Below are 22,284 nucleotides of genomic sequence, written 5' to 3' on the forward strand. Positions count from 1 at the left end.
AAATTAAGGAACAGTTATGAGGTACTGTATTGATCGTCATATTCTAAATTTACCTCCTGAATGATATCTCCATTCTCGGCATGCACTTGTGCTACAGCACCCAGATCTCGGATGATGCTGAAAATTTCATATATCTGTCACAGAAAACAGACATTGGTATTGTAGGGAGCATCTTTAGCCAAATAGTTAGTGCTAATGGTTTAATTATCTCTGAAGCATTACCTGTGAGTCGCTGCACTGATATTGGTCCTTGTAGGCCATGAATACGAGAAATGAATTTATACCTATGTGAAGATAAAGTAGTGAAAATGCCATATATTGTGCGGAAGTTATAAGTTGCAATAAGCATTTGATTTCAATATTTCATCAGTGCTTCCATTACTCAGGTTGGATTTTCAAATTAGTGCAGGATTTGTAGTAATTCCAAAATTGCAGTCCCAGAGATTGTCTCAAGATCCTGACTCTTCTGAGACAATTTGAAATAATCAAATGCTACTTGAGAGATGAGAACACTTATCACAATTAAGGGCTTGTTTAGCTCCTTTGGAAACTTGTCAGCGTGATGGGGATTGTGATTTTTAAAGGTTTCTTTGCCAAACCTGAACAGTCTGGAGCACATTCATGCCCAGTTGCCGGATTCACTTCAGGACATGAGAATATCTCGTTTCATTTGTGGAGAACTGAAGCTTAATGGGCCAAGTTGTGTTGTTTTGATCACTGTACTTTCACATTGCGTTCATGGGTGTTGAGGTCACCTCCTGCCCAATTATATTCAGAGATAGTATTGCAAGAATAACACAGTTCAGGCATTGGAAAAGAGAAAAATTAATCAGTCCAGAATGAAAGTACATCTATGAGTTCTAATGAAATGCATTTCAATGCTATTTCTGGACAATCCGATTAGTCTCCATTCTGGAAGTGGGTAAAAATGTTGAAACTGCTTCACCAATGTTGTGCAATTTAGTACCTTAGGAGCAATGGACAGGGCTGTCCCTTAGCACCGTTGCTTTTTACATTGGTGATTGAACCGCTGGCAGAGGCAATATGTAGGGATCCCAACATTATCTGCTCCAGAAGTGTGGACAAAGTCGCATAAGATTGCATTGTATGCAGATAATGTTCCTGTCTTTTTATTGAACCTAACAGTTTTGGTATAATGCATTAATTTGTTTGGCGGCTTTTCGGATTACAAGATCAACTTTACAAAATCGAAGGCCATGCCCATGGGAGGTCTCCCAAAAATGCCTGGTGTCAAGGACAAATCTCGATTTTCCTTTAGATGGTCACAGGAGGACTTTCTCTACTTAGGTATATTCATTATTTCTGTCTTTGATCTGCCTTTTAAAACCAATTGTGTCCATTTATTCGACAAAATCAAACAAAACCTTCGAAGATGGGAGGTGCTTCCGATCTCTTGGTTAGGTAGGTTAGCCCTCATTAAAATGAACATTCTGCCCTGTCTGTTGTATCTTCTGCGAATGCTTCCTCTGCTCTTTCCTAAGCAAGCATTTAGAAGACTGATCGGATGGTTCAGTTCCTTTATCTGGTATCACAAGCGACCCCTCGTTAAACTGACTAAACTGCAGTTACCCCACAGATTGGGAGGAGTGGACCACCCAAATATTAAAAACTAGCAAAAAAGCTTGTTGCTATCTTACATGAATGACTTGGCCCGGGAGGTCCTGCTATCATAATGGTTGGATATCAAGGCTTCTCAGGTAATATGTCTCCTTACTAGCTTGCTGTTCTTGGACAAAATGAGGACAGTTAAGGAATATTGCCATAGCCCAATATTAATTAATACTGTTAAGGTGTGGAGGGCAATGCGTCAGAGTGAGGGTAATATTGCCAAAACATCATTTTTTATGCCCATAGTTGTTATGCCAGCTTTTCACCCAGGGACGATGGACTCGGGGTTTAAATTATGGGCAGCTAAGGGCGTGTCTTGCCTCAGTGACGTTTTCGAGGGGGACATACTGATGTCCTTTGACCAGTTGGTTCAGAAGTATGAGTTGCCCAGTAGGGGCTTCTTTCATTCCTTTCAAATTAGAAATGTTATACAAAAAGAGACCATGCTTCTAACTGATCCTTATAGATCTGACACAGAGAAGAAGGTGCTGAGTACTGAGATCAGCAATATCTATCACCTATTGGGAGAGGGTCCCTAGGTCTATAAGGTATTGGACAGGGAGCTGGATGCTGAGATTCCTTTTGAAGTATGGGAGGGTATATAGGAAAATGCAAGGAGGATCTCAATTTGCAACAGGATCTATGCTTTCCAACTGAAAATTCTCCACAGGGTCCACTTGGCTCCAGACCTACCTGTCAAAATTTTAAAGTGGGAGTATCTTCAATGTGTCCTAAATGCAAAATGAATACAGGTACTCTTACTTATTGTCTACGGTCCTGCCACAGACCATGGGCATACTGGAGCACTGCAGTAGGTGAAATAGAGGTCTTGGAGACAGAGGTGGAGATAGACCGGTACCCTCTTCTTCTTGGTCTTGTTAACCCACTTCCATTAGATCCACACACAAAAAAAGCTTTTCAGCATCCTCACTTTATGTGCAAGAAAGAACATTAATTAAAGTGTGCCTGAAAAGCCTCCGGGGCTGTCGGGCTGGCATACGCTAGTCATAGAACACAGCCCTTTGGACTTTCTTACAAGTATGGTGCACCATATAACTGAGAATTTTCATAAGACATGACGGCCCTTTTTGAACTACTTGGGTACAGATTTGTGTGCCATACTAATAAGGGCCTTTATATACAAAGAACAATGAATATAGAAAATTTACACCCCAGGAACAGGCCCTTTGGCCTCCAAGCCTGAGCCGATTCAAATCCATTGTCTAAACCTGTCGACCAATTCCTAAGCATCTGTATCCCTCTGCTCCCACCAACTCATGCATCTGTCCAGACACATCTTAAATAAATCTACCGTGCCTGCCTCTACTATCTCTGCTGGCAACACGTTCCAGACACCCGCCATCTCTGTAAAGTACTTGCCGCATGTATCCCCCTTAAACTTTTCATCTCTCACTTTGAAAGCATGACCTCTCATTATTGAATCCTTCACCCTGGGAAAAGGCCTATCGCTATCTACCCTGTCTATACCCTTCATGACTTTGTAGACCTCAATCAGGTCCCCCCCAATCTCTTTTTTTCTAATGAAAGCAAACCTAACTTACTCAACCTCTCTTCATAGCTAACACCTTCCATACCAGGCAACATCCTTGTAAATCTTCTCTGCACTCTCTCCAAAGTGTCCACGTCCTTTTGATAATGTAGCAGGCAGAACTGTACACAGTATTCTAAATGCGGCCAAACCAACAATTTTACCATGACCTGCCAGCTCTTATACTCAATCCCCCATCCGATGAAGCATACTATATGCCTTCTTGACCACTTTATCCACTTGTACAGCAACCTTCAGGGTACAATGGACCTGCACTCCCAGATCTCTCTGCTCATCAACTTTTCTCAAGGCTCTTCCATTCACTGTATAATTCACTCTAGAATTAGACTTGCCAAAATGCATCACCTCACATTTGCCTGGATTGAACTCCATCTGCCACTTCTCCACCCAACTCTCCAGTCTATCTATATTCTCCTGTGTTCTTTGACAGTCCCTTAATACTTTCTGCTACTCCACCAATCTTTGTGTCATCTGCAAACTTGCTGATCATACCAACAGTACCCTCTTCCAGGTCATTATGTATATTACAAACAACAGTGGCCCCAGCACTGACCCCTGTGGAACACCATTTCTCCATTTCGAGAAACTCCCTTTAACTACCACTCTGTGTCTTCTGTTGCTCAATCAATTCTTTATCCACCTAGCTAGAACATCTGTACATCATGTGACTTCACTTTCTCTAATGGTTTACCATGGGAAACCTTATCAAACACCTTACTAAAGCTGTGATGATTCTGTTTAATGAATCTGGTATCCAGAGAGAGGGAACTACAAACACATGAATACGTACAAATTTATGCTCTATTACTATGTTTCATTGAGCTGTACTATTATTATAATTATTATGACTGTCATTTTTATGGTTAGTTCTGAGCCGTTATTTATTTATTTATATAATTTGTGGATTTCTTTGTATTGTTTTGTTCTGTATTTGTAGTAATATTCAAAAAATTATTTATTTTTTTTAATAAATATACATATTCTTTAAAAACTTGAAATTTACCTTTGTCCTTGACCAAGGTTTCCATCTCTTCACGCAGAGCCTCATGCCAACGTGTAATATCTATATGCAAAGAGTAGTCGCAACAGGACTTGCTGTCAGCCCATTCTCTCCACTGCTCATAGGCAGAAATCAGGCTTGATCCAGGTTCAGGTTCAGAAAGAACATGATCCACTACATTAGACAGCAAAGATATAAACATATGCAGTTAATTTGAATTAGTGTGTATGTTGTGTCTTAATCATGTAATTTCTCATATGAAATAGCCTCATTATCTTTTCCTGTGACTCAGTGTTTCTCAATGCAAGACCTATTCTGTCATTGGATTAGGATTGTCTGTAACATGAACATCTATACAGCTATGGCTATTATTTTTCTGACCAGCTTATGTAGTCTAATTCCGTTCAATTCAAATATTGTGTTAGTGGAGAGACTTCCTTGTGAAGTTCAGCAGTAGAGTGGATGCATACAGTCTGACCAGCTTTGTCCTAAAAGGATCCTGATTTGTATATTGAAAGCAGTCTTGCATCTGAAATAGGCAGACATTTTAGCCAAGTAGAAATGGATTGAGCCAAGTAGAAATTGAGCCAAGTCTCAAAAAACTGCAGTCGTTACACCCATTATTAATGTGATAGCAACTCAATTGAATCTATTCCAACATTGGTGGCACAGTGGTTGGCACTGCTGCCTCACAGCAGCAGGGACCTGGGTTTGATTCCAGCCTTGGGTGACTCTCTGTGTGGAGTTTGCACATTCTCCCTACGTCTGTGTGGGTTTCCTCCCACAATCCAAAGATGTGCAGGTTAGGTGAATTGGCCGTGCTAAATTGTCCATAGTGTTAGGTGCATTAGTGAGGGGGAAATGGGTCTGGGTGGGTTACTCTTCGGAGGGTCAGTGTGGACTTGTTGGGCTGAAAGGCCTGTTTCCACGCTGTAGGGAACCTAATCTAATTACTGTGAGATGTTGATGCTGATTTTGCAAGTTAAAATTGGTCTTTTGAGGCTTGGATCAATTGTTAGGCAAGCAATTTCAACAAAGCATCACTGTGCTATCACATCCTCTTTAAATACATGGTGCATTTTTCTTTCCCATTTCTTGTATTGTAACTCATCAACTGTTTGTCATCTATGAAAATATTAATAAGACTATTAGACTAAATAATTTAAACCAACAGATGAAAATAAGATTCTTCAACGTATTATGTTTTAGATTTTGTTTTATAAGTCATTTTTTGAATCAATTGCAGTGAGTAGAAGATTATTTGTTTCATACTTATCATTGTGGTTCCCCCTGCCAGTGCAGCTTTTGTTCCTTGGTAGAAGTCATCAGCAGCGGTCATGCCCATGCATGGCATTTGCAGATGAGTGTGGACGTCTATTCCACCAGGTATAACCATCTGTCCATTGGCTTCAATTGTCTTTACACCTCCAGGGACAATCAGATTATCTCCAAGTTGTCTAAGAAGTCATTATACAAACTGTTAGGCTTATGACCATGCTGTACCAAAAGGAGCATTCATTTGTCTTAAGTGTGGCCTTTTACAAACCAAATTCAATTTACAACACCAAGTCTTCATCCTTTCTAGCTTTCTATTAACTGTTTAAATATCTGCTCCTATGACTTAGAAGGTAAAGTATCAATTTCAATTCTTTTCTTCTTTGTCTTTTTCTTTCATTTTTCCCCTAAACTTTGTCACATTCATCCCTCCCAAAAACTGTATTAAATTGTTCAAACTAATGTATGAATGGAACAGTAAATAATCCTCTTTCTGTCCTAACAACCAATGAGTTCTGTGACTCACTGAGTAAGCTAAGATCGAATCAATGCAGAACTGAAATGAAAACACAGCCACAAGAACTCCAGGGCCAAAGAAACTTTACCATTATATTGTCTTGGCAGGTCAGGACCAAACCTGATTTGCATGAATTCATACTTTTTACAGTACATTGTCAGGAAAATACAATGTTTAATTTACTTAGCAGTAGATATTGGGGACAAAAAAATTGTTTCTGGGGTGGATACACCCCTGGAGAGGAGCTCTTTCTACCCATCTTCCTGACACTGTCCTATTTTCCTGGACTGGCCCTATCAGCTTTACTGGACAGGCACTCAGATGAACTAAAGAAACCTGGAGTTATTTGCCAGGAAAATAACACATTTTATACTTGGGGTTTTAATTATTGCAGTGATTTAAGGCATCAATGCATTGTAGTTTCTTCACAATACAACGGGTTAGCCACTGCTCTGCCAGCATTGTTAGTAAAACAGATACATAATCACCACAAGAGACTTCTCTAATGTTTTCTTTTAGGTCTCAGATAATGCCATGTCTTTTTAAAGGTGTGGGCAGGAATGGAGAAGAGAGACACAAATGATCTGTCCCTCCAAATAGCTACTTAGTGGTTGTTCTGTCACTGTTTCAGGATATCACCACACCTTCCTGACAGCCTTCAATGGAAGGTGAGAAGGGGCAGGAGAGGTGAACAGATTCCCAGGCTCAGTCTCTGAACTGTCATCTACACAAGGTGGGTTGCTGACCAAATTTGAGTGCGGGCAGGAGACAGCAAGATTCTTGGAAGTGCTAACAAGAGTGAGGATGTGGATTTAGGCCTCCTAATCCCAACTGCTGAGCTTTTTAATTTTGGTTTGTACAGCAGAAGAAATTCTAGTCATAAGTCACTGCTGCCTTTGATTTTCCATTGGCATAACTTTAAAAACGAAGAACAGTACAGCACAGGAACAGGCCTTTAGGCCCAACAAGACTACATCTTTTGCCTCCACGTGGTCTGTATCCCTCTATTCCTTGTCTATTCGTGTATCTATCAAGATGCTTCTTAAACGTTGCCATTATATCTGTCTCCACCATCTCCTCTGGCAGTGCATCCCAGACACTTATCAGCCTCTGTGAAAAAACGTTGCCTGTCACAACTCCATTTTAGCTTAAATCTATGTCCACTAGTAATTGACATTTCTTCCCTGGGAAAAGATTCTGACTTTCCATTCTATCCATGCCTCAGAAGTTTCCAAAATTATATCAGGTCGCAACTCATCCTTCAACATTCAAGTGAAAAAAATGTCCAATCTCTCCTCCCAGCTAATATCCTCCAAACGAGCAACATCCTGTTTCTTTACCCTCCCCAAAGCCTTTACGTCCTTCTACTGGTGTGGCCACCAGAACTGTACACATTATTCCAAATGTGACCTCACTTATGTTCTACAAAGCTGCAACATAACTTGCCAATTTTTATACTCTGTGCCCCAACTGCTGAAAGCAAGCATGCTTTTTGACTTCTTGACCACATTATCCACTTGCGTTGCCAATCTCCAGGAACTGTGGACATTTGCACCTCGATCTCTTCGTATGTTGATGCTAGTAAGGGTTCTGCAACTTACTGTATACTTCCTTCCTGCATTAGATCTTCCAAAATGCATCACTTCACGTTTGACAGATTAAACTTCACCTGCCATTTCTCTGCCCGTCTCCACCTTATCTACATCCTGCTGTATGATACGGCAATCCTCCTCACTGTCTGCAGCTCCCCAATCTTGGTGTTGTCTGCATACTTTCTGATCAGGCCACCTACATTCTCCATCAAATCATTTATATATATCGATCACAAACAAAAGGGTTTGCTGACACCACTGGTCACAGATCTCCAATCTGAAAAACACCCTCCCACTGCTATTCGCAGCCTGTTCTATATCCACAGTACCAGCTCACTTATGATCCCATGTGGCTTCATTTTCTGTATCAGCATGTCATGAGGAACGTTGTTAAAGACTTTGCTAAAATCCATATAGACAACATCTACTACCATGCCCTCACCAAACAGCTTTGTCACTTGCTCAAAAAACTCAAACAAGTTTGTGAAACCTTCACTGCACAAAGCCATGCTGCCTATCAGTAATAAGCCCATATTTTTCCATATGTGAATAAATCCTATCCCTAAGAATCTTCTCTAATAATTCCCCGACAATTGACGTAAGGCTCACTGGCCTGTAATTTCCTGGATTATCCCTGTTGCCCTTCTTAAACAAAGGAACAAAAGTGGCTCTTCTCCATTCTTCTGCAACCTCCTCTGTGACCACACGGGATACAAAGATTTCGTAAAAGACCCCAGCAAGTTTCTCACCCGCCTCCTCAGCATCCTGAGATAGATCCAGTCAGGTCCTGGGGACTTGTCTGCCTTAAAGCTTTTAAAAACACCCAACATCACCTCGTTTTTTATGCTGACAAGTCCCATAAAATCAACATACCCCTTCCAAGAATCACAATTCACCATGTCATCCCCCTTTGTAAATACTGACGCAAAGTATTCGTTAAGGACCTCACCTACTTCCTCAGGCTCAACGCATAAATTCCCTCCTTTGTGCTTGAGTGAACCTGCCTTTTTTGCTTGTTACCTTCTTGCTCCTTATATACATATAAAATGTCTTGGGATTTTCCTTAATCTTGTTTGCAAAAGACATTTTATAGACCTTTTAATTCTGGTGATGCTTTAATTTCATTGTTACTTCATTTATAAATGAGCTAACAATGGTATTCAGTAGAACTGACTGAAAAGAAGGGCTTATAAGTTTTAAAACATATATTTCTCATCATGTCAAACTGGAGGTAAAATGCATTGAAACGACTAATATTCTTGACACTGGAGTTCAAGAAGTTTGCAACATTAGAGCTTTAGCATAAACAACATGTGCAATTATGTACAATCTAATGACCAAACAGAGGACGTACTTAAGGTGGGAAAGTTTTGGTGAAGAAAAGCAACGTGTATTATGAAAGTCCTAACTTAGTCCTACATGACTAATGAAACACTCCAAAGGAAGCATCTGGCTCTTCTGCAATGCAGCAACTAAAGTGACAAAGTACAAAGTCTCTCTGCTGCAATTCTTTTAATGCCAAGATGTGTAAATCACACTGCCAAAATCTCAGGGGAAAGAATGTAAGACGAGACAAGCATGTTATTATAGTCATGGAGACAAAGCAAGATAAAGAAAGAGGTCTTTTAAAAACAATGATAACCCATTAATCGTAACAGTCAGTTGTGAAAAATAACATGCCATGAAAGTCACTCCTCATTTTTATGAAGTAGAGAGTAATAAAAAGAATGGTGAAAATATTTTGAAAAATAAAAGCAGCCAGTTGGATCTAGATTCAAAGAGAGGTACATAATGTTACAGTTCAGTTCAACAAAAGTTACTGACATCATCAACAGATGACGTGACTCTCAATCAATTATAAACATATACACGGTGATTAACTTCAAGAGGTAGCCCCTTATCATTTGAGCACACAATTGAATTAGGATTCGGACTAAATCATTTTTATGTTGTTTGTGATTTGTGGAGTTAAAATAAAGTCCCTACTTATTGAAGTACATCTACAATAAGAGGAATCATTGTATATCTGTGTACTGATAGAAATATTTCACACTTCAAAGAAACATACTTGCAAGTACTTTTGGTAACTTGTCTTTATAGGTCTTGAAATACTTCAGTCAGTTACCACTTAGCTTCAGTCATCTGCAGCTAATTTGTCCAAAATGGGCAGACGAAAGGGAATATTCTGGGTAAATGCCTAACCTCTCATTAATGCCGCCCTACTGCAACGTAGCTGAGATCTAAAGCCACCAATTTGAGAAGCTGACAATATAAAACTATCAATTATTTTGATAATGCTTTGAATGTTGCTTTGAATTATATAGCAGCAATTCAAACACAACATAGCTTTTTAAATCTATTCAGGTATTTGACTATTGAAAGAACCTATGATTTCAAACATTTAGCCATCCTCCATTTACACTGCTTCCTCAAATGGTATGACTAAGGATTAAAAGGTCTTTTTGGGGGGGGGGAGAAATGATGTGTTAAAAGACAATCTAGGAATATCAAAATCTACTGATGGACATGTTACATAGATGGGCAGCTGAAATTCTCTCCTTACTTGTGCTATTGTAATGACTACTTTCCATTCAGGGAAAAAATGTAGGCAAAAGTGAGTACTGCAGGTGCTGGAGATCAGAGTGAAGATTACAGTGGTGCTGCAAAAGCACAGCAGGTCAGGCAGCATCCGAGAAGCAGGTAAATCAATGTTTCTGGCAAAAGCTCTTCAACAGGAATGAGGCTGGGAGCCTCGGGGATGGAAAGATAAATGGAAGGGGAGTAGGGTTGGGAGGAAGGTAGCTGAGAGTGCAATAGGTGGTTGGAGGTGGGGGTAAAAGTGATAGGTTGGAGAGGAGGGTGGAGGGTAGATTTGGAGTGGATAGGTGGGAAGAAAGATTGACAGGTGGGACAGGTCATGAGGGCAGTGATTGAGCTGTAAGGTTGAAAGTGGGGTAAGGTAGGGGGAGGGGAAATGAGGAAACTGGTGAAGTCCACATTGATGCCATGGGGTTAAAGGGTCCTGAGGCGGAAGATGAGGTGTTCTTCCTGCAGGCGTCGGGTGGTAAACGAGTGGCGATGGAGGAGGCCTCAGACCTGCATGTCCTCGGCAGAGTGGGAGGGGAGTTGAAGTGTTCAGCCATGGGGCAGTGGGGCTGATCAGTGCGGGTGTCTCAGAGATGTTCTCAGGAGCACTCTTCCCAGTCTCCCCAATGTAGAGGAGATGGCATCGGGAGCAACGGATACAGTAAATGACATGTGTGGAAGTGGAGGTGAAACTGTGATGGATGTGGAAGGTTCCTTTGGGACCTTGGACAGAGGTGAGGGGGGAGGTATGGGCACAGGTTTTACAATTCCTGTGGTGGCAGGGGAAGGTGCCAGAAGGGGAGTGTGAGTTGCTAGGGGGTGTGGACCTGACCAGGTAGCTGCAGAGGGAGCGGTCTTTACGGAAAGCAGAAAGGGGTGGAGAGGGAAATATATCTCTGGTGGAGTGTGTTTGTAGGTGTGGAAATGGCAGAGGATGATGCAATGTATGTGGAGGTTGATGGGACCCTTCTGTCCTTGTCGCAATTGTAGGAGTAGGGTTCGAGGGCAGAGATGCAGGACATGAATGAAATGTGCTGGAGGGCATCATCAACCATGTGGGAGGGGAATTGGTGATGTTTAAAGAAAGAGGCCATCTGGTGTGGTCTGTGGTAGAGCTGGTCCTCCTAACAGCAGATACGGTAGAGGTGGAGGAATTGGGAATAAGGGATAGTATTTTTGCAGGAAGCAGGGTGGCAAGTGCAATCCAGGTAGCTGTGGGAGTCAGTGGGTTTGAAGAAAATGTCAGTGTTGAGTCAGTCACCGTTGATGGAGATGGAGAGGGAGAGGTCCAGGAAGGGGAGAGAGGTGTCAGAGATGGTCCAGGTGAATTTAAGGTCGGGGTGGAATATGTTGGTGCAGTTAATGAACTGTTCAACCTCCTCGTGGGAGCACGTCGATGCAGTCATAAACATAGCAGAGGAAAAGGTGGGGAGTGGTGCCAGTGTAACTCCGGAAGATAGATTGTTCCACATAGCTGACAAAGAGACAGGCAGGGCTGGGGCCCATGCGGGGACCTGTGGCTACCCCTTTCGGCCGGAGGAAGTGGGAGGATTTGAAGGAGAAATTGTTGATGTCCATGATGAATCCATTGAGGTCCATGGAGAAGAAATGTAACCTAGCAAAGAACTGGCAATCTGAAACAAAAGCAAAAATTGATAGGAGAGAAAAGGATTTAATGTTTAAGAGTCTTCAGAAAAGGCACTGGACTCAAAACATTAGTTCTGCTTTCTTCCCACAGATGCTGCCAGACCTGCTGAGTTGCTCCAGCGAATTTCTGTTTTTGTTTCAGAAAATGTAACTCATACAGGCAATCTATTGCAGGCACCTCTGGATATATCTCATTATTAATGTTATAATCACTTGCACTTGCTTAAAATTGGCAATGTTTTGTTCAGGAGTGAAATTATGCAATTTGTTGACAAACTGGTCATTCATTGTCAGGTCTGAATTGTTCTTTGTGAAAAAGGATGCAATGCTGAGGATAAGAATTTCACATCTGAACCTGTGATCAGAAAATTCTGCATAAATCTTGGTATATTACAGAAACTAACTATTAGTTGTCATGTGGTGTCCCAAGTTTATAAATTCCATTAAAAGCAACCACTGAGTTGAGAAATAAAAGTTGCAGATGTAGAAGAGGGCCTCGAGATCATAACAGATCCTGTTAGGATTAAACTAAGTAAAAATTAATTCAGCCATATTGATCTTGGAACTGAAAATACTTGAAACTTAAGTGAGTTACATACAAAGATCTCTATTCAAGTCATTCTGTTTAACAATTTAGGACACCATATTACAATTCACCTATTTGTTAATTCACGTACAGAAACAATTTTAAAGAAATATTCTCAAACTTACTTTATAATCCCATCTTCCAAGTAAATATCAGCAAAAAATGACTGGTCATCGTTGACTATTTTCCCTCCTTTAATCAGTAAGCGATCACTCTGGAAGGAATATTTAAATAATTAAACAGTTAAAATGTGTTTTTACTGAATGATGAAGAAAACATTGTAAACATCAATATTGTGAGTTTACAATGTTCATTAAAGCAGATTATTTGAGTAAGAATACAGTATTAGTATCCAGAGTTCCTTTAATATTGTTATTTACTTCATTCCAGGGATGTGGTTGGCTTGGATGCAGTGTGATGCTAATAACATGCGCTTAATTCCCACATCAGCTGAGTTGACCATGCAGGATTGTCCTTCTCACCCTCTCCACTCACCTGAGGCGTGGTGAACCTCAGATTAAACCACCACCGGGTGTCTCATTCTAATAAGAGAGCAGCCCTATGGTCTGGTAAGACTATGGTGACTTTACCTTTGCATATATTTATAAATGAGAACATCACTATTAAAAGATTATTTTCTTTTAATTTATTCATGGAATGTAGGCACAGGTGGCTGAGCCAGCATTTATTGCACATCCCTAATTGTCCTTGAAAGGATGGTGATCAAGTTCCTTCTCGAACCACTGCTGTGGTTTAAGTAGACGCATAGTAGTGTTAGGAAGCAAGTTCCAGGATTTGAACCAGTAATAAGAAAGGAACAATGATACAGTTGCAAATCAAACTGTGTAGTTTGGAGGGAAACATGCAGGTGGTGGAGTTCCCATGTGTCTGCTCCCTTTGTCCTTCCACAAGGTTGAGGGAGTGGAAAATGTTGTTGAAAAGGCTTGTAAATGGTGCACACTGCTGCCAGTATGTGTCAGAAGTGCAGAGTGTGAATGTTTAAGTGGTTAATGTCAATCAACTGAGCTGTTGCATCCTGGATGGTGTCAAGCTTTTTGGGTGTTGTTGAAGTTGCACTCGTCCGGGCAAGTGGCAAGTATTCCATGACATTCCTGATTTGTGTCATGTAGACAATGAATAGGCATTGGAGAGACAGGAGGTGTGTTACTCATCACAAAATTCACATCTCTATCCTGTTCTTGTAGCCACAATATTTGTAGATACTTTTAAATTAAGCGGCTCCCATGTCTTATGGCCTAGAGGTAGCGCCACTACCACTACACCACAAGTACGGTTCATAGTATTTATATGGCTCATCAAAGTACATTTGGAGTGAATAGTAACCCCCGGGATATTGATGATAAGGGATTCAACAGTGGTTAGATTCTGTCTCGCTGAAGATGGTCAACAGCAGGCACTTATCCAGTGTGACTGTTTCTTGCCATATTTCAGTCTAAGACTGCATGTTGTCCGAGTCTTGCTGCTTATGGACGCAGAAGGGTCACAAACACTGCAATCATCAGCAAACATGCTTACTTCTGATCTTTTGCTGGAAGGAAGGTCCTTAATTAAGGCACTGAAGTTGGTTGGATCTACAACATATCCTGAGGAACTTTTGAAGAATATCCTGGAGCTGAGGTGATTCACCTCCTACAATCAATACCATCTTCCTTGGTGCTAGGTATTACTCCAAACAGCGGAGAGGCTTCCCCCATCTCCAATTCCCATTAATTTCATTTTTGTTCAGAATCCTGAAATATAACTGGGGAAAGACTTGTCTCTTAAAAAAGGAACAGTAAAAAAGGGTCAATTTTTGATAGACAATTTTAAGCACATGTTTTTAAATTTCTCATCCTTTCATTTTTCTATTGCTCTTCTCATGAAGTACTCAAAAATGGTAAGTCCAGATGCATTTTTGGACCTTTAGAAGAACAACAAATAACAAAGATGAAACTACATAATACCTTATCATGGGCACATTCATACTTTTGTATACAGGCACTACTGTTTGTAGTACAGGCACTACTGTATGATGGGTAGTTGAAGCTGCCAACTTGTACACAGCAAAGTCCATAAATGATTAAAAGAAAATAAAAACCAAAATGAACTGTGGAATTCAGAAACAAAAACTGAATCAGAACTGAGGAAGAATAACTGGAACTGAATCATTAACGTTACTTTCTCTCCACAGATGATGTCTGAACTGCTGAGTTTCTCCATCAATTTATGTTTCTGTTTTGGAATAAAACATTAATCAGTTTTTAATGGTTTTCGTTGAAGAAGGAAAGTTGACCGGAACAACAGAGGAATTTGACACTTCTCTTCGAATAAAATCATGTGACCTTGAATGTTCTCTGAGTTAATAAAAGAGGCTTTGGTTTTATGTGACTTCAGAAAAATGGCATCACTGTGGCTCTTATTGTTGAGTTTGGTGTTACAAACTACTTTATATGTTTAAATCTCACAATCTTTTTGCTCTGAATGTAGCACAGTACCAACCAAAACCTGAAGTTTGATGAAAACTTATGCAGTGATTTAACTCCAAAGAATTAGAAATGAATCATTCTGAGACTCTATGATTGAATGACCTACACATGGAATCAAAACACACTCTTCTACTGCTCTTCACAGTGGAAAATAAGGGAAGATACTGGTCTCCTGGGTCCCATGGCTCACCACTGTTGTATGACTTTCCATTGTATACAAAAGCAAACACTGGTGCATATTCCATTATTAATAGGAGTTGGAATTCCTGTTGGTAGTGGAGATAATTAATTACACATCATTAACATGTCAATTTTATTATGTGAGAAAGGTTTCTAACATTTTCTCTGATGTTGCGGAAGCAGCTAGCTATACCATCCAGAATAGGGCATAGGTGATGCTGTTATTATGATGAGAATACATCAGACTCTCCTACATCAGAGTTGCAGCAGCCAGATCAATGAAAGATGTTTGAAATGTCGATGAGTTTAGTGCTGTGAGGAATTGGCACGAAAGAGGAGTTGAGGTCAGGGCAGATCAACCATGATTTTATAGAATGGCAGGACAGGCTTAGATCTGAACGGCTCACTGCCCCCCATTTGTTATATTCTTGTGTTAACCCAATCAGGTCACTGAGTCATATAGATGTACAGCACAGAAACAGACCCTTTGATCCAACTTTTCCATGCTGACCAAATATCCTAACCCAATCTAGAACCATTTGCCAGCACTTGGTCAAAATTCCTCTAAACCCTCCCTATTCATATACACATCCTGATGCCTTTTAAATGTGCAATTGTACCAGCCTCAAAAAGTAGTCACTTTAACCTCAACAGACTCATATTGATGCTTATGCACAATGCTTGCAGATTACAAAATATGGCTTCTGACAGTTGTTGTTTGCACAGGCAGCATGCTTGGCATGGTTTGGAAGCAGGTTTTATCAGATTGATGCAAATAACAGATTTAAGAGGTTTATTTTGGAATAGTGAAGTCATTATTGCTGAAAGCATTTGTACAGAGGATATGAATTTATCTAGAGACATCTGTTAATGTAAGGAGAGTTTTTTTGGGTTGAGATCTCTTGTAAAAGCACAGCAAAGAGAAGTTGCAAGCACAATGTTTTCTTCTGCTTCCTTTTCCTGTTTATGAGCTTATCAGAGTGTTTTAGACATTGGGTCTGAGGGCATTCTGCCTTCATAATCTCTGTGATACCTCTCTGCAAAGCAATTTGTGCAACATACAATAGACACTAAAAACCACAAACTATAAGAATATTTTGCCAAAATTGCTGGTTACATCCAGGCATCAGAGAAAATTAATGAGGGACTGAATAATCAATAACTTGATGAAAGTCAGATTCTTTGGAATCTGTGTCAATATATTGCCGATTAATTAGAATTTTTCAGTATTGCTTAAGAAAAATAGAGCTGTGAGTGAATTAAACAGATTTACTAATTACAAGAAAAAAAATGAAAATTGAGAAAACCTACAACATGTATCAAGGAATTATGTATTGTTTTGTTTCCCACTGATATACGTACTATATCATGAATGGTTATATTTAGATAATCAATACCGAAGTAATTAGTGGAGGTTGGTTTGCTCAGTTATACAGTCATAGAGTTATACAGCATAGAAACAGACCCTTTGCTCCAACTCATCCATGCCAACCTCTATAAGGTCACCCATTTGGCTTAAAATGCAGAGTGATGCTCAACAGTGTGAGTTTAGTGTGTGGACCTGTCAGGGTCTCTATAAAGTTTCTACTTTGCCCCACAACTGAGGCATAGTAACTCTCAGGTTAACCTGCCACTAGTTATCTCTCCCTGCTGAGAGAGCAGGAACAGGGTGACTTTGCTTTCACTGATATTTAGGTAGCATGCAAGAAATTCTGACATGAAGTATCTATTCCAGTTCTGTTCATTCAGTTTTTTAGAAATTCCAAGATGTAATCGTCTGCTCATTTTCCACAGATAGTAATGGTTTAACATTATTGGTACGTCTGCATAATATTGTAATCACTTAGCTTTTCCTGTAAATGATATCTGCCAAAGTAGCATCTTGAAATTAAAGTACTGCATTTAGAGTAAAATGGCTAATGGTGATTTGAAGGAATGAGTGCTGAAGTTCAGCTAAGTAGTTTTGCAGGGGATGAATTAGAAAAAGGGGGACAAATTTCTGCAGAATCCTTTTGAGCAGGTCCATGGAAGAGTAGATGTTTCCCACCCGTATAGCTATAGTGTCTGTAAATTCAAAGGGCTTAATGTTAACTTATTAAACAAATGGATTTTGGGAGGGTCAGCATTGGACCCAGAGGCTCTTAAAGGCATAGCAACAATGTTTTAAGACACTATGGGGTTTTCTTCTGGTTTTAATATGCTGGACATAGTGAACGCCACACCACTTTGGCACTTGTATTGTGGGTTTACAAGTTCATTTGTCAGCAGTTGAATTTATGACATTATCAAATTTGTTTAGATTTGTGATAAGTCCTGGTAGATACAGAATCTTCCCCAAAATTGACTTTTCAGCATCTCATTTCCTGAGCAGGTAATGCAGATGAAAAACATATCAAATGGTCTACACCTTTTAAGACCAATAAAATTCTGGCAGCTTGATTTGGCCATGCAATGAAATATCCCCTTCCCCTCCAGGCAAGCCCTCTCTCTATACTCTAGGATCATCATGGAGACAAGGTCAATCCTAAATGACTTTTCTCCAGACAAACATCTTTCCTTTCCCCATTTTTTGGTTCTTACCTCCAAAACCAAATGCAAGGAGTTCATATATTTCTTTCGTTCAAAACCTGTCATTCACCTACTTGGTGGCCCCATCTGTTTCTCCGTTTCCCCCCAGCCCATTCTCCTTTGCTCCCCAGTCATACAATTCTCCCTCATTGCTCCTCCTACTCTCATCAGTCTGTTACCGTAACCAAATCCCACTCCCATTCCCTTGACCCAATACTGATAGAGTCCTGACCACTCAATCATCAACTACAATTTTTTTGACATTATATGATATTCCTTCTCCAATAACCCCCATTTTCCTCATATTTAAAACCATTGCTATTCATTATTTCTCTATGTACTTTGAATACTCCTCCACTATCTTCAATTGAATCCCTATTTCTAACTTTGCTATTCTCTTAAAGAATCTCTAATGAGTTAATATCACCTTTCTCCCTCTGTTTGAATTCCTTCAGTGATATTTCCCATTTGTTGCAGATGTCCGCAATGAAAATCTTTCTGACTTAATTGCAACTTTATCTCATTGTGACTCAACTTCTATGTGTTCTTTGTACAACTGACCATTTTGGGCTGATCCTTTGCCTTTCTCTGCAGTATTTCACACACACATATTTGCTCCGACTTGTTCTAATGTAACTAGAGTTTTTCTGCAATGTTTTCGCACCATGACCCCTAATACTTACCTTCAACAGGATTCAGACACTATCCTTATTTTATTACTATTTTTTGGTTAAATGCTTGCACATAAATGGAGGACAGTGTCCATATCTACTTCACCCTTTCTTTTACATATTTAACTCCAAGATTGTTCCGATGGTCTGGGCAATGTCTTGGCTGAAATTAAATCATGGGAAGCCAGAAAAATCTCAAACTTTACATCTGCAAAATTATCCTGCTTATCTCCTAACAGAAACTATATCCCTTGTCAAACACTTTGTTCTTTTTGATTGAGCTTGATGCTTCAACCCACTGTTCTGTTTAACCTAAGTTGACTCTCAAACTTCAAATTCATCACAAGAGTTAATTTTCCCTTCAAAAATATGGCTCATCATTGTCACTGAATGCATCATCCATTTGAAAACACAACTTCATCCATATTCCACAGGTTGTTGCCCCTGGCTCCAATTTGTACAAATTCCAATTTATCCTTTAACTAAGAGTTGTCCTATAATAAGGCCCAGTCATGTAGCTTTGCCACTGGCTCTCCACTCCAGAAGGCGTTAGTTGAAAACTACCTTTTTATTCCCCTTTCACCTGGATCTGGTTCTACATTTAAAATTACTTCCAGACCAAAGGACCACCCTTTATTCTTTGGCCCCAATCGACTGTGTGGGCCTTTCTCATTCATTTTTACAAATGATAGAGAATCTTTCATTGCATCCAGCACAACTTCCCACAAAGCTTCACTGCCTTGATTCACATTTATTCCAAAGTCTTCTGAAAATCTAAATCCTTGGGATCATGCCTTCGATCACCTATCCTAATAGCATCAATTTCTAAAACTGAAAGGACTGCATTTGCTGGAAATCAAAAACAAAAAGAGAAATTGCTGGAAAATCTCAGCAGGTCTGGCTGCATTACAGAGAGAAATCAGAGTTAACATTTCCGGTCCAGCAAGTTGGGTGGCATTGGGGCTCAGTGGTCAGCACCGCTGCCAGGGACCCAGGTTCAATTCCAGCGTCAGGTGACTATCTGTGTGGGGTTGCACATTCTCCTGTCCGCATGGGTTTCTTTCAGGTGCTCCAGTTTCCTCCCACAGTCCAAAGGTGTGCGGATTAGCTGACTTGACCATGCTAAATTGACCATAGTGTCCAGGAGTGTGCGGAATACAGGGGGTGAGTCTGGGTGAGGTGCTCTTCGGAGGGCCAGTGTGGACTTGATGAGCTGAATGGCCTGCTTCCACACTGTGGGAATTCTGAGTTCTGAGGAAGGGTCATTGGACCTGATTTCTCTGATGCTGCTAGACCTGCTGAGCTTTTCCATCTATTTCTTCTGTACCCCAGTCGTTGTACGTTATCTTTGAACGGTTCTTATAATAATGCTAACATGCAAGCACAACCGCTTTGTGACACAAGGAGCCCTTTGTAAGTACAGACGGACCACACCCCTCCTTGAGAGAAAAGAAATGGCCCATGTTACTTAAAGAAGAGCAAAATGCTATCAGATCAAACCTCAGTTTTGCCTTCATCCTTTTATCATTTCATGGGCGGAAAACGACTTTGGGGAGGATGGGTGGTTATTCAGTAATTACTTTGATCCTCTCCCTTTTACATTATTATTTCTCCCTAACATTTCCAGGCAACGGCGCGAGACGAAAAGGGTGGGTGTGAATACTAGGGACTGTGGTTGGGTATTTTTTTTTGCAGCTTTAACATTTCCATTCGGTTCGCCGACCGGCAATCCAGGTTCAGTTACATCTCTTGAAATCGACAAAAGACGGTAGTGAGCGGCCGCAGATTCCTCTCTGGAAAACAGCAACTACGCCCAGTTTTTTTGCAACAAAACCCAGCAAACACAAAGGGGGAGAGATGGAAAGGATGAATGGTCTGTGAGTGCGCATGCCCGCACCCTCCTCTCTTTCCCGTCTTCAAAGAAAGAGGTGAATAATTCAGATGCAATCAAACCTGAAAGGGGATTTTGTTTTTCTTTTGGTTATTAGAGAGGGCAGCAACTGGTCGAGATTTATTCTCTTCCCCCCCCCCTCCAATAATTTATTGTTAGAAAGAACTGCAGCCAGATTTTGTTTCTAAGCCTTGACACGCACTTTTTGGGGGAGAGGAGTGGGTGGTGCTGAGGATCTCTTCAGAATGAAATCACTGCAATACACTGAAAATGCAAACTGTTGGGAGAACTTGGGAGCGAGTGACCTGCTTTTAGTGCGTATTGGAGCCCCCCGCCCTCCCTCCGGCTGCTGGGCAGCCCCTGGATGTGTCCATTCAAGACGGCGCGGTCACTCCGTCCCTAAACCACAGAGGCTTTTTTTGTGCGTGTGTGTGTGAGTTGTGTTCACGTCCCGTTTTCCATCCCACCTTCTCCCTCAGCCCCCCTCTCAGCCTCGCTGTTCATTGCACACACGTCGCCATTTTTTCCAGACCGAGGAGGATAATATTAGAGGAAAACATTGCTGTACAGGCTCCGGCGCTCATCTCACCCTCAAAGCCACAGACAGACAGACACACAGAGACAGAAATCAGCCCCCGGGGGCGGCTGTGCAAGCCGCACTGTCACTGAGGCGGGTCCTTACCGTGATCCGCGGGATGTTCTTCTTGCCTTGGTAGGACAACATGTTTCTGAGCTCCGGCCGATTCTGATGCAGACCACTGGACGCTGCTTGTGTGTGTGTGTTGTGTGTGTTTGCTGTCCTCTCTCCGGCTGTCGCTCGAGTGAACGATCGGTGAGATCAAGGGGGGGTTGGGTGGGGGGGTAGAAGCAGACAGGGAGTCGCTTTCTGATGTCTCTCTCCCTCTCTCTTTTTTTTCCCCGGTGGTGCTGAAAATGGTGCTTGCTCAGAGAGCTCCGCAGCTCAGGCTTGGCACCGCCTCGACCCTGCTCCCCGCCCCCTTCCTCCAGCAAGATCCCAGACCATCTCCCTGATTAGCATTTCCCAGCTTCCCCCACCCCACCCCCTGCATTCAGCAGCATCGGAGAGTCCAACAGCAGCCTTGACGGTGCAGGGTGGAGGCTGCAGCAATCTCTCCCCCCACCCCCAATAAATCCATCACATTCTATAGGCAGCCTTTTGTTGGCAATAATTTCCACTATTGCACAGAGAACCCAACCATTTTTAAAGAGGATTTTACCGATCGATGATAATGCGTTAGCAAAATAATTCCACATTAAGTATTAATTTAAAGCAAAATTGAACGTACAGTTAATTCAGTACAATATTTATTAACATGCGAATCACCCTAAGATTTAAAAGTGAATACATAATTTTAGATGGTTCGATATTAGATTATTTATTCTGTTTACTGTTAGATTTTTTTTCAGTTGCTGGCTCAATCATAGTCTTTGCACAATCAGACCTGAAGGACTCCCAGTTTAATAAAAAATGAGGAAACATCCTCTGTGTTTGTTCGTTATCCTCTGGGATTGTTAACCAACCCTCCTGATCCATCATCCACGCCAGAAAATGTCACTCATCACTGATTTTTATAGAGAGAGAGATTTATTTATGCGGTTCCTTTGGTTTATAGTATGCACCGGATTATCAATAAACATGGAAAGATACGGAATCTCTTTGGGAGTCCCGTTCTGTCACAAACGGCTCCGTCCACAATCTGACAGTTGACCGACAGTAATGAAGGCTGGGTGGGGATCAGTCACATACACGTGGAGGCGGTGTTTGAATTCCTTTTGTCCTAGTCTCTCTCCCGCCCCTCCACACACACACACACAGAATAGCGGTATCCTGCCACTTTCTCCACAGTGGTGTAGTGCTGTAATACACTCGGCTCAGGAACTCGGGCCCTCGCTGAATGTTCCTGAACTCACTTCAGAACCATAGGGCAGAAGTTGCAGAGAAAGTTCATCGGCCGAGACAGTGGGAGCAAAAGGAGGACCATCAGAGTATTAAAACACAGACAATCACTCTTTAACATGGGACAGAAACTTTGCTTTTAATAATAACGCCCGAAGGAAAGCTAAG

General features: G+C 41.1%; 1 protein-coding gene across 1 annotated transcript in view; it reads right to left on the reverse strand.

Moving 5' to 3' along the window:
* The window catches only part of LOC132826244 (dihydropyrimidinase-related protein 2-like), a 35,135-nt gene extending 13,953 nt beyond the window's left edge, over window positions 1-21,182 (reverse strand). Inside the window, exons 1-6 of the mRNA XM_060841946.1 lie at window positions 20,881-21,182; window positions 12,528-12,616; window positions 5,472-5,656; window positions 4,203-4,373; window positions 223-284; window positions 54-134 (exon numbers count right to left, since the gene is read on the reverse strand). Of these exons, the coding sequence (XP_060697929.1) occupies window positions 54-134; window positions 223-284; window positions 4,203-4,373; window positions 5,472-5,656; window positions 12,528-12,616; window positions 20,881-20,922 (630 nt within the window). The 5' untranslated portion in view covers window positions 20,923-21,182. The remainder of the gene's footprint in view (window positions 1-53; window positions 135-222; window positions 285-4,202; window positions 4,374-5,471; window positions 5,657-12,527; window positions 12,617-20,880) is intronic.
* Window positions 21,183-22,284: the final 1,102 nt, after the last annotated feature.

Source organism: Hemiscyllium ocellatum, chromosome 22 (genome assembly GCF_020745735.1).
Source record: "Hemiscyllium ocellatum isolate sHemOce1 chromosome 22, sHemOce1.pat.X.cur, whole genome shotgun sequence".
NCBI classification, from domain to species: Eukaryota; Metazoa; Chordata; class Chondrichthyes; order Orectolobiformes; family Hemiscylliidae; genus Hemiscyllium; species Hemiscyllium ocellatum.